Source organism: Lonchura striata, chromosome 6 (genome assembly GCF_050655825.1).
Source record: "Lonchura striata isolate lonStrDom1 chromosome 6, ASM5065582v1, whole genome shotgun sequence".
Classification (NCBI taxonomy): Eukaryota; Metazoa; Chordata; class Aves; order Passeriformes; family Estrildidae; genus Lonchura; species Lonchura striata.
Window position 1 is genome coordinate 31,178,858 of NC_140708.1, and position 12,679 is coordinate 31,191,536.

The following is a 12,679-nucleotide window of genomic DNA, read 5'->3' on the forward strand; positions in this document are numbered from 1 at the left end:
CAGCAGGTCAGTCAGGTAAGGTGTAAAATGCAGCGTGTCTCATATTCCTCATGGATAGTGTCTCTTTGGGAAGTAGCAGCACCTTTCAGTCTGGGTGAGTGTCACTGTTGAGTCAGGGACAGGAACAAAGACCCCGGTCTTTAGGTGAAAAAGAAGCCTTTAATAGGAAATAGTGCATCTTTTATAACCTGACTCACTAAGCTGAGACTTGATTAGTCTTTAAAGTTCACATTATTGGTGAATTAAGAATACCACACTCTGGAAAATTGTATCTATAAACAGCCTGTGTTTTATTTTCTCTAAGTTTTCTCACAGCTTCTTACAGCTTCCCAGGAAAATCCTGGGAGAGATATGTCTCTCTCTGTTCAGAGGATATGTGATTACCACAGATGAGAGCAAGACCTTTTCAGTCAGCACCCACTGTGGGAAGGGCTTTGCACTTCTATACAGACCAAGGAGTCGTTGTGAGGTGAGTTCAGTATAGAAAGGGGGTTGCTTTACAGAAAGAAGCAATGCAAGTGCTTTTATGTAGCAGAGCACTCAGCTTAAAACCAGAGCTGGCTTGGGTAGGTGGCACCATCATCCCAATGCAAATGTCCCTCCTTATTTTACCATCTAAGTGAAGGTTTTTAGAGCCCAGATAAAGATTGGATGAACTGCAACACAAAGAGCAGCACCAGCTGCCAGGCAGTGATCCTTCTCTTGCGCCTGGGCCAGAAATGCTTTTCTCACTCTTCACATAATTTCTGCAGAGAGTGGTTGTTTCCCAAGACCCTGCCACAGGTGCAGGTGAGCAGAACCTCAAGAGGAAGCACAGAAGTTTGCTGTAGGTTTTGCCTACTAAACATCTCCACTATTGAATTGCAGTCCTCTCAGGTAAAGTCCCTTTTTGTATTTGCAAACTTGTGAGACTAAGCAGCTACATAAATAAGTGACACAGCACTCACTGGCTTTAGGGAAGTCAAAAGAGAAATGGGATTGCCATGACCACGAGAATTTCAGTTTGCTCCTGTTGAGACTTCTGAATACTTAAACTGACTGGGACAATCCTAGATCTGAGTCAGGTTTATACTGGTTTACTTCCCACAATGGGCTTCAGTTTGCACAGGACTGAGGCTGTACTAGATAAAAAGTAAGGCCTTATAGGAAATGGTTGGAAACATGCAGCCCATACTGGTCATTTTGCACAATACTCTTATCTGACAAGTCCAAATCTCTGTTCTCTGACAAGTATCTCTTCCATCTCTATAGCTTGGGGGTTTTGAATTCCTTACTTTTACAGTCATTTCCCTGTCATTTCAGTGTTTTTAAGTACTCCCTGTTTATAGCAGGATTTGATGGCACTGGGGTAGGTAATTTGTGTGCTAAGGCCCAATGCAGAGCATGAGTTCCCAGGCTTCTTGCTGTCTAGACCAGTTAACTGGAAAATAAATTGTAAAAAAAAACCCCAACCAACTAAAACACCATCAGCTACATTTCAGGTCAACTCAGAATTTGTAATGTAAGGAACTTTCATGTTTTGTCAATTACCAGCATTGCTTCATGCAAGATCTATTCTTAGTACATTAATTTCTCAAGCCACTTTACTAAGGCTGTGTTCCAAAGCCAGATTACAATGAACTGGCCCATCCTGCAGATGAGGCAAGAGCACAAAAAAGGAGTGGCTGTGTGGCCAACACAGCAGTTTTGGGGGGGTGGCTTTTTTGTTCACTTAAGTCACTCTCAAGATGTTTTCTCTTGATAGACTGGACCACCCCAGGCAGTGGTCTCATTGTTTCACTTATTGCAGGTAAGGTGTTTCAGGCCAATCAAAACTTTCTTTCAGCACTTCTTTGCAGTGCCCAACAGAAGACTTGCAGCAAAGTTCATGAGGCAGCCCCATTACAAGGGGTGACAGTAAATTACTCAGTGGAAAGGTGTAAGTTTTGCTAATTTTTTTTAAATATTCAGCTGAAACAACTTGGGTTGGACTGTCCCTTGCAGGGGATACTCGCACCACCCATTGTGTTCTGATGACTCACTCTATACTCTATTGCTCTCCAGGGTTAGTGAACCAATAAATAGCCCTAGGATGGTCTATTGGTTGTATTTATTACATTGAAGATAAGCAGATGTAGCTCATGTCAGGTATGAGTTGAGCCTTCTTTTCCAAAGAACATTTTCTGTTAAAAGAACAGGTGGAGCTCAGAATAGGCTTCCTGAAAACTGCAATTCTGCCTGCTTTAGCATGTGTCAGTTCTGACTTCAAGATGCTCCTTTTAGGTGAGTGAAAGGGACACTGTATCACAGCCACCTGTGAAAGACGACAGGTGACCTTCCTCAGCACTGAGCTGTCAGTGTGGCACAACTATCACCTAGTTAATGTCACTGCTGGGACATGTGTTTGTAGCTGCAGGCTGCAGTACAAACTCCCTTTCTCAGAAGCAGATTATTTTACTCTTGTGATGTTTTTCTATGCAAAAGAAAATTTAACCTCCCCCTGCTACCAGTGAAGATAAAGAATTAAGCAAACCTACTTCATCTCAGTATTAGACTCTGTCCAGCAGATTCTGCTGTACTCGCCCCTGTCCTGATGACTTACCATTATCCTCCCCTCATAAATAAATCCACTTCACCAAATATATCCAGCAGATTTTAAACACTTTATTTAATAAAAGTTAAACATACAAAACTGAAATTAACACACTTTGTATTCATAAAAATCACCTTCTCCCATTACAGGAAGAACTTTTTTCTATGTATGGATCCTAAACTACTGCTTGTAGAGTTTAGCTTGAGTTGTGACTCAGGTAACTGATGGACATTTCCACCAATCAGTGCATCAACAATTGCTGACGTGACCTGATCTAGTTAACAAATTACAAAATGAGCTACATTAACATAATATACAGGGAAATAATGGTCAGGGTTAATGGACAAGACACATTTTATTTAATGGGGGAAATAGCTGATGTACTCTTGTCCATTAACTCAGCCCTAGATTTTACAAAAATAATATCTACATTGTATACAGGGCTACCCATGAACTTCTTTAAACACATTACGGGTTCAGAGGTGGCATCACTACCGTAAATGCAAGACAAGGAACAGAGGAAAGCAAATCACAGAGAGTACAAAAAAGCAAGAGCTTTTACACATGGATTCCTGAAAAAAACTGAAGGGGCTCAGCAGCACTTGAATACAGCTGAAGGTACAGTGGACACTAGGGCCAGTCAGTTATGTAAGGACAAACTCCCAACTAACCTTTATTCACTCACAACTAAGTGGGATCTAGGCATTTGGATCTGCTGTGCCGTGGTTCTCCTTGTCTGGATGGGGCACAGGCTGTCACTGCTCTGAGTGTACCAACACACCTGCAAGATCTACAGGGGAGGACAGGACAGCTCCTTTCCACAGCACCAGCTCTGATCCCTGGGGATGGGTGGGGACTCTTAAGTACAGTTCCTTGTCCTATGGTTTTCTGGTTACATTTCATTAACTTCCTATTATAATTTGATGAGTATTTATAAAACAAACAAAAACAACCAACAAGAAACAGCATCTCCTCTGCTTAAATTCAAGTACCAGAAATTTGGACTGGAATTAAGTCAAATTTATTGTTTCTAGAATGTAAGTGATCATTAGTAATGAAGATCCTATCAGCCCCGTTCTGCCTTCATTTACAGCTGTACAAACTGATCTGCAGTGGATTTGTAAGGGAGTTATTTAAACTTCCTTAGCGATTCCATGTGACATGTCAGCTCTCTCCCAGAGCTGCACAGCTCTGGAATGCTGAGCATGTCACAGCACCGTGACTACAGAAACCAGGGAGGCTCTTAAGGTGCCCTTTTTATACCACCATTTTTTTTGAAGAAAAAAAGAACTTTCACTACTGGTATAAATGAAAGATCCAAAGCTGCAGACAAATACTGCTTTGAAAGTAACAGGCAACAGCAATTCATGAAAATCTACCTGCTACAAAAAGTTTAACAGTTGGGGGGTTCAAATCAATTGCTGGAGATTTAAGGCTCAAATCAGCTGAAGCCAAAGTGATGGTGACAAAATGGACTACTCACTATGTGCCAACAAATAATTTACTTTTAGAAAAATATAATGATAAAAAGGTAAGTGTAAAGCCCTGCAGAGATGAAGTTCCACCTTTTTCACCTGTTACTGAGGCATCAGATGCCTGACATTATATTTAGAGGTATCTTGATACTGTGTCATAGGTTTGTCTGCAATTCCACATGTTCCAACGCCAACCTTGCCAGTTACGCTCTCAGGGGAAGCAAAAATACTCCTTTTCACCTGGAAATAAAACAGAAAACACCATTTCTGAATAACTACAAATCATTAAATTTTATATTAAAAAAAAAACCACACAAACAAAAAAAAAACCCAAACAAACAAACAAACAACCCCAAGCAATCATTACCATCTGAAGTGCTTTAACATTCTCAACTTTTGCCCTACAGATGGGGACACTTCTAAGGGCCAGCTCAGCTTTGATGTGTCACTGAATGAAGCAATGGGGCTGGGAACTTCTGGCACCTCAGTACTGGATATCATTGTGGTACTGAAGCTCCTAAGTCAGGCCAATAAGGAATAAAATTCACCTCTCATAAGGGCATTTCTAATAATTGCTCAAAAAGGAAGATTGAAGTTTTACCATTATGACTGACAGCTCTTGGTCAAGCCATGACAGAAATGGAATAAGACTTAATGTCCTTGCTACCTTTTTTTGCCCTACACTTGCTGTTCCAGGGCATGTCCTCAGCACTGTGTCTGCTGGGTCATAAATAAGGCAAGAAGCCAGACCTGGAGGTTTAGAGGGGCCCTCAAGTTCTTGGCTCCAACAAACTCCTGCTGGCAATTGATGCAAGCTTAGTTCTCCCAGCCAAGTGCAAGCTCACCCTCTTAAGCAGCATTCCTCTAAAACAATCCAGTAAAAAAACCAGGCATTTGAAATGCACAAAATACAAAAATGCACACTTCAGAATCCCAAAGATATCCAAATCCCCATGTTGCATCCCTTTAAAACACACCTCCTTGTTTGTCCCAAGGTACTGCACAGAAATCTATGCCCTGTTGCTACTCACATACTGACAAAAGTAAACAAACCTGGCCTTTTTTGTTTTTAGAATAGGCTCTGTTGTTAAACTGTTGCCACTTGACTTTCTGGTCCTCTCGTTCCTGTTCAAGTTCTTTAATTCTCTGAGCTTTTTTCAAAGCTTTCTTCTTTTTATACTCTCGTTGCTGGGCTATCATCTCTTTTCTGGAGAAAAGAAAAAACAAAAAACAAACCCCACATTTTATGTTTGTGCCTCTTCCTCTAACAAACTAAAATCTGACTGTAAAACAGACATGCACAATAGTTTTCCAGAAGTAAATTACAGAAATAAAACTTGTAAACATTCACCATTTCTAGGAGGTAAAAAAAAAAAATCCCCAAAAACCTAAAAATCCAAACCTAATCTTTCAATTAATCAGCATTACCTTACTAATTTATGTATTTGCCATAAAAACCACACAGCACACCTGAGGAGCCCATGACAAACACAGCCACCCATGGGATTGGGTGCAGTTCATTTCTGGGTAAAACAGGACCTATCAGCACTTCTACACTTCAGAAACATCTTGGGATTGGAAAGTGTGAATAACCCACTGGAGTGAAAAGCCCAAACTTTCTTGGAGGTCTGCAGGATTCTGATGCTACAAATTATTGGACAGGAAGGAAAAGGATGAAGATTACTTCAGTGAAGATAAGGAAATTGAAAGAGTCAATCTATGCCACAATGCAGCATCCTTAGAACAACCTTTTAGGGAAGAGATCACTGGGTATAACAAACTGAGGAATCTATAACAATGTCTGATGTACCATCTTTTTTTTTTCAAAAGTAAAAAAAAGTTTTCAGCCCTTACAACTACCTTTCTGTGTTAGACACAGCAGGATACTAAGTAAATGTAAATTTAAAACAAAAAGAAACAAAAAAAACATCTATTTCATTAACTAATTTTTAAATTTTTATAGCTGAGGGAGAAGAAAAAAACAACCAACCAAAAAACAACCCACAAAGCAGCATTCAGACTTCCATCTGTGTATTACTTACTTGGACATGGGTTTGTTGCCACTGTCCTCTTTTGCTTTCCTTCCCTCTTCCACAGGCTTGAGGTTGAACAGAGGTGTGACTTCAGCGTTGCCATATCCAGCAAATGTAACTGCAGCTGTTCCATTCTCCTCATCTATTTCTTCAATCTCAGCTTCGTAACACCTGTAAAGATATCATGGCTGTAAGCATGTGAGTAAAGCTTTAATACTCAACCCTTCAACACCTACATCAGCCAGCTAATGCCACTAAGTGAAAAATATGCAGATACCAGCCTTCATTTTCAGGGGCAATATACACACAAAGAGATTATTGTCTTAAGGTCAAAGGGACACAGGTACAAAGACTGGAATCTGCTGCATTTGACCTTAACTTCAATGAGCAGTGCCCTCACAGCTATCACAAGTAATGAATAATGCTGGGGCCAATCTAAACAGCTATCCTGATTTGGTTTTAGTTCTGGCAGGTCGTGGAATAGAAAAAAAAATTGCTGCATTCACAGAATTCATTGAGGATTTTTAGAAAATGTCAGCTCAGAAGTGCAAAGCTTTTGTTCCATTTTTCTCCATAAGACATAGAATTAAGAAAAACTGAAGCTTTCATAACATTCCCTCTTCAACACTTTAAAGCTTACAAGTTTTCTTATTGATTTAAAACGCCAATTGTGAAATTTTGACAGAAATCAGTCAATGTCATATTTACGTGTATGAAACACTTTGGTCAAACTGACCTAAAATTGGGAAAAACTAAAAAAAAAGACAAGTGACATTTCCAAAAATATTTAAAATAACTGTGTCTAACTTAAGGGCAAAAGGACATATCTAGAGCAAACAGAGGGAAAAATGAAGTGTTTCATAGACAATATGCCAATTAACATTTACTAAATTAATTTCTTGTGTGTTTTCAGTGGGCCAACATCTTGAGCTGAGTTAGGTGCAAACACACAAAACCCCAAAAGTCTGGCTTGCCCTTTATGAAACACTGCTCACTTAAGAAATGCTGCAACAGAGGAAGGGTTTTCTAAAAAAAGCAGAACAATAAAGTCCAATATGATGTACTTCCATGAACACTCTGACACTCTTCCCCAAGCTTTGATCCTGTAACCAAGGGATCAGACCAAAAATAATGACCCAATGGTGACCTAAGACTACAAGGTTCAATTTTTAAGTTCTAACACAAAAAATTCATTAATAAACAAAAGAACTATTCACTTTTAGGTTAGTTTTCTACTTAAGACATCAACAGCTATACCAAAATCTTTACATGGTTACTACACTGTTAAGAGAAGCACATTCATCCAATAATACAGCCACTCTCCAAGTGGTAACAATTGAAACATTGGTCCTTCATAAGCAGTTATTTTTTTACAGCTACAACAGTTACACATTTGTAGTATGAAAAATAACTTCTAAATGTTAATTTCGAAGTTTATGGAGTCAGAATGATCTGCCTGGGTTCCCAGAACTACACGGGCTAATATATAAGAGACCAAACCCAAAAGAGGTTGATTAATTCTACAGTTATATTGCATAGTTAGTTATTTTATATCCAAACACAGCTTTTTAAATTAAAAATTAAAAATTAACTTCCAATTAGAGGCCCAAACTGAGATACAGCAAGAATTTTTCTTCATGGTAATCAGTGACACTGCTACCTAAAATACTGACCTTTAATAAACAGTCCAAGAACACTTAATACCACATTTATTTCATAATTTCTTTTTGCTTTTAGTCACTCTGGTCAATTCAAACTGAATGAAAGTCTCTTACCATTGAACTATGTCATGTAACTTAGAGAAGTTTTCTACACTTACTGTCCATCCTCACTCCATATGGCCATACACCTATCCCCAACCTTCCATGAGTGACTGGGCAGGGCGGACGCGGAACTGTCAGAACTCGCAAGAGTTTCCGAAGGTTGTGTTGACAGGAGATCTTTGGTTAACTCTATGACTTCCTATAAAAGACAAAAAAACCCACACAGAATAATTTTTCAAATTCCTCTTACCAAGCATATTTTTACCCCAAGCTTACTGGTTTTGGTTTGGGTTTTTTTAAAGTTATTGTATTATATTCATTGCTGATGTGTTTATTACACTCGCTTTGGTTTTTTAGTAATTTAATTAAACTCATTAATTGCAATTGTAGATAAAAATATGTATGGTCCTCACTACACTTTACTGCTGTAAAGCTGCCCATGCCCTCCTCCAATTTTCAAAAAGTAGATTATTTTTTTTTTTTTAGCATTTCTCTCATTGGCTGATCTGCAACATCCAAAGTCAGGGTGGCAGAGTACCCTCCCAGCTGTGCAGCCCTCTCATTTTGTTAGAAAGCATCCAGGTGCACACTAAAGAACTGGTTTCCTAAAGTCAGTTTCATAGAAGTGTTTGTTTTTCCCTAAGTTCCCTCACTTTGAGATTTCAGGTCAGGCCTTCCTTTGCTAATTCAAGATGACAAAGTAACAGAATTTCCCAGATATTTTATACATTATTCATTTGCAGGCAGGAGCTTGCAAAAACCTCTCCCAATTTCCTGTAAATGTTACATTAAAGACAAAGCAATCAAGACCTCTCTTGGATTTCACTAGGGTTAAAAGTCAAAGGAGACAGCACCTAAAAGGCCATATAAACTTTCTGTATAATGCAAAGAAACTTTGTTGGCCCTAAAGAAGAAAAATTCTTCAATTCTTTGAGTACCTCAGCATGAACCAGTCCTAACAAACAAGAAACATTTAAGTCAGGGGAGGGTTACAGACAGTGTTCAAAGCCTGAACTTTCCTCCCCATTTCATCTTACTTCAGCTATGGGCATACAAAGACTAAGGAAAATGCAGTAAAGGAGCTGCTTCATCATCCCTTAAGAACCTAAAGGATTGTAAGCACTTCCAAAGTTAATACATCATAAACTTACATGCACATTAATCTGAACTTTACAACTAGCATCCAGGCCTAACAATTTGTTTCTGTTGCAGCCATTTTAATGTCTGAATTTCCAACAGCTAATAAAGTTTTGCTCTTTGCTTTGGAGGAGCTGCTGGTTAATAAGTACTCCAGTGAGCACAATCAGTAGCAACTCTGAGCACAGGAACACACAATTACTTCTACTACTTAGCTCACCGTTTTCCTAATACTACAGCTGAAGCACAACAGATTTTAATTATCAAGTTACCTAATTTGAGAACATACAGCATTAGCCTAATTTTCCCTCCAAGGTGCAAAATCCCAAACTATTCCTTAACATACAGGTAGCTGTATTCTGCAAATCCAGGAGGCATCATGGCTTAAGACAAGTACCTGTCTCAGCAGGTCAAATAGATCCCATCAGGCACAAGCCACTCCTGAAAACAAGTGCTTCAGGTATTGCAACTACCTGTAACACCAAACTGTTGACTAATTCTTGTCTCAAGGATGGCTTATTCTAGAACTTGGATGTGAATAGTTTCAGACAAGTCTACCAAGAATCCTCTGAATTTATTAAAGTCTCTTACATACCAGGCTATTAAAATTACCTAACTTTTGGTAAAAATCTTCACCTGATATCCACAGACCATAATGCTCAGCTCACAAGATAGAGACATTCATTATATTGCAAGCCATGAGACAGTTCTGAAGTTTTTAAGAGAAGAGATCATTCCAAGAAAATTTCTGAGCAAGACTTGGACTACCACAGCGGCTCAGTAGAGCCAAACAGGTTGAACAACATGGCTTGGTGCCACATCCCCGTGATAGGAGGTGTGACCCACATGGAACACTACTTAGTTTGCCAAGATTTTTCCTGACCAACTGGTCTTCACAAAGCCAGACAGAGCTCTAGACTCCAAAGCACAACACCCACAGATCTCATCTCCAATTACAGAGGATGACAGCTTCCATCAATCCTAGAAAAGGTAAGTTTGGTTCTTGGGTGCACAGACCCTGTCCTAGAAATGCTTTGGTGAACCGAAAACTGAAAAGCTAAGTACTTCTAACAGTTTCTTCTAATATTTAACCTTGAATCATCTAAGCATACAAAATGCATCAGTATTTATAATAAGAAAGGGATGTTCCAGTAACATAGTAACTATCTTTCTGAACAGACAAAAAGCTGTTTAGCTGGGACACTGATGCATCAAACCCACTCTTACAGTTGTTTGCTTAGTTGGCATATATCAAGTCTGCAAAACATTGTCATTTTCAAGGTGGAACATACGGATAGCAAACCTTTTGGGGACGAAAGTGTAAAGATCTTCCCCATTCTGTGCAGAAAGCTTTTATTAAAAAGTTTGCAAGTTGTCCTTTCACATCAATGATCTCTGCATATCAAAGCCGAGGTCGTGTTGGTATCGGAAATATCATCCCATATGGGTTTTGCTGTGCATTTTAAAAATATAAAAATATACACATGCTTTTAACAGTGTACAACAGAGCACATTCAGATGATCTATAAAGTGCCTTGTGGGCACAAAGCCTTTGCAGTTTAAAAGGAACTCTAAAGATCACTGTTTGGAGGCACTACTTGTGTTTTGGTTTTGAAGCCCCAATTTATTACTGGTATTTCCATACAGAGCAGTGGTCACTGAACCTTGCACTGGAAAGTTTTATATATTTTTACACCTGATGGCTAAAGCAATCCACAACAGAAATGAAGCAGCATCTTGCACTCTCATGACAGATTTTAACAGCACTGCTGGGATTTGCTATATGCCAATGTGTATTTATATGAACAAGAATCTAAAAGACCACTCATACATTTAAAATTAGGCTGGTGGCCTTCCTGTCACCAAACCACATCCCAAGGACCAGAAATGGGCTTTAGCTGTGAGGAACACACTATGCTCTTGTGACAAATGAAAAACACAACTCTATTCCTTTCTTATGTAGAAACACAATCAAGACTCAGATGCATAAGGAATACAAAACTACACTCCAAAGCTTTTAACACTGCATATGCATTTAATGAGTAAGCAGGTTCTGGATCAAGTTACTTGAGAACTCACTAAGAACATCATGGTAAGCTAAACCATCAGGCTTCAGCATTAGTAAAACAAACAAAAAATAATGACTTTGAGAAATTCTTCAGGGAAAAAAATTAAAACCCAGCACACAGTGAAGACAGCACTAGCATATCTTTTACCTCTCTGGCCAAAGTTTAGAGAAAAAAAGTTTGCTGTATAAAGTAGCACATCTTTTTTAGTAATAAAAAAAAAATATACTTTAAATAGGCCATACTTTGGGTTTTTCCAAACTAGCCCTACCATGACTGTGTCAAGCTATGTGGAATGAAAGTAACTAGCCCACCAAGTGTCTGTTTTTGTTGCAGGACAAATATTTTGGAAAGTTAAAACACTTGTAAAAGACCCTGATGTTTCACCTACCCTCAAGTTCTCACCTGTAAGTCTTTCTTCAGTTTCAGTAAATCCTCATTGTCTGCATTGCCAGATAAGGCAGCCTCGACTTGCTGGAGTTGAGCTTTGTAGCTGGCCAACTGCTTAGCAAGGTCTTCTGACATCTACAAGGAACACACACATAACAAACCCCACGTCAAAAGAACGGCCTTGCTGCTTTTTAAGCACACCTTGTGGTCCAAGTGAGATGAAATGACAACAACAACAAAAAAAGCTGTTAGAAACAGAGCTCAGTAAGTTTCAATGATGAGTATTTGTTCAGTAATTTACTGTAGATACGCGCTCATTTAATTTTCGTGCCGTTCCGGCTGTTCTCAAGAGGCTTCTGAAGCACAGAGGTTTGAACACGTGCCCGTGTCCGGGGTACACGCACAGCTCACTGCGTGCGAGCAGCGGGGCCCCGAGCAAGCCCCGCAGCTCGCCGGCTCTCCGGAAAACGAGCGCACGTCCCGACAAACCCGCGCACTGCGCTGTGCGCCCCAGCGCCGCGGTGCCCGCGGCCCCGGGAAGCGGCCCCGGCCGGGCCCGGTGGGCTCGGAGCGGCGCGGGACAACGGGCGGGGCCGGGCCTACCGGCTGGCGCGGGCCTGCCCAGGCCCAGCCGGGCCCGGATCGCTGGGAGCGGGCCGGGGCTCGGCGCGGGGGCCGTGCGGCGGTCTCAGCGCGGCGGTCTCACCTCGGCGGTCTCACCTCGGCGGTCTCAGCGCGGCGCTGCGGGCGCGGCCGTGCCCGGGCTCCGCTCGGCTCCCGTCAGGCGCGGCCGCCGCGCTCCGGCTCCTTCCGCCGCCGCAGCCGGGGGGGCAGGGGCGGGGCCTCGGCCGGCGCGCGCGGCGCTCGCGAGAGCGGTCACGTGTGCTGCCGGCGCGCGAGCGCGTCACGCGGCCCCGCGCGTCACGCGGCGGGACGCCCCGCCCTCCGCCGCGCGGCTGAGGGGCCGGGGCGGGCGGGACCCGGAGCGTTTGAAGTTTAAAGTTCCTTTTTCAGCCCTCGGGCACCCCCGGCTCCGGGAACGATCTGTGCTGTCGGGGCACACGCTGCTGCACGGCACCACAGGTCCCTGACCCTGTCTGGACCTTTGCCTGGCCCCTGCCTACCCTTGCTCACTCACATCTCTGCTCCTGACAATATCAAGTACAGCAACACCCTCTGGCTACTTACATCATCATCACAACCACGCAAAACTTACTACCGAGCAGCTTAGAAGAGAATAAGT

At 41.4% G+C, this 12,679-nt stretch overlaps 1 protein-coding gene across 4 annotated transcripts; it reads right to left on the reverse strand.

The window, feature by feature from the left end:
- Positions 1 to 2,623: 2,623 nt before the first annotated feature.
- SMNDC1 (survival motor neuron domain containing 1) lies at positions 2,624 to 12,254 on the reverse strand. Of its 4 annotated transcripts, none has more exons than XM_021536280.4 (6): positions 12,157 to 12,254; positions 11,452 to 11,571; positions 7,900 to 8,042; positions 6,090 to 6,251; positions 5,101 to 5,254; positions 2,624 to 4,287 (listed from the first exon to the last, which is right to left on the reverse strand). In XM_021536280.4, exons 2-6 carry the CDS (start codon positions 11,569 to 11,571, stop codon positions 4,150 to 4,152), a joined length of 717 nt encoding a protein of 238 aa, XP_021391955.1. In that variant the 5' UTR covers positions 12,157 to 12,254; the 3' UTR covers positions 2,624 to 4,149. The 4 variants fall into 4 exon arrangements, with proteins under 4 accessions (XP_021391955.1, XP_021391954.1, XP_085438899.1 ...); XM_021536279.4 differs by having other exon boundaries at positions 12,143 to 12,254; XM_085582773.1 differs by having other exon boundaries at positions 12,132 to 12,254.
- Positions 12,255 to 12,679: the final 425 nt, after the last annotated feature.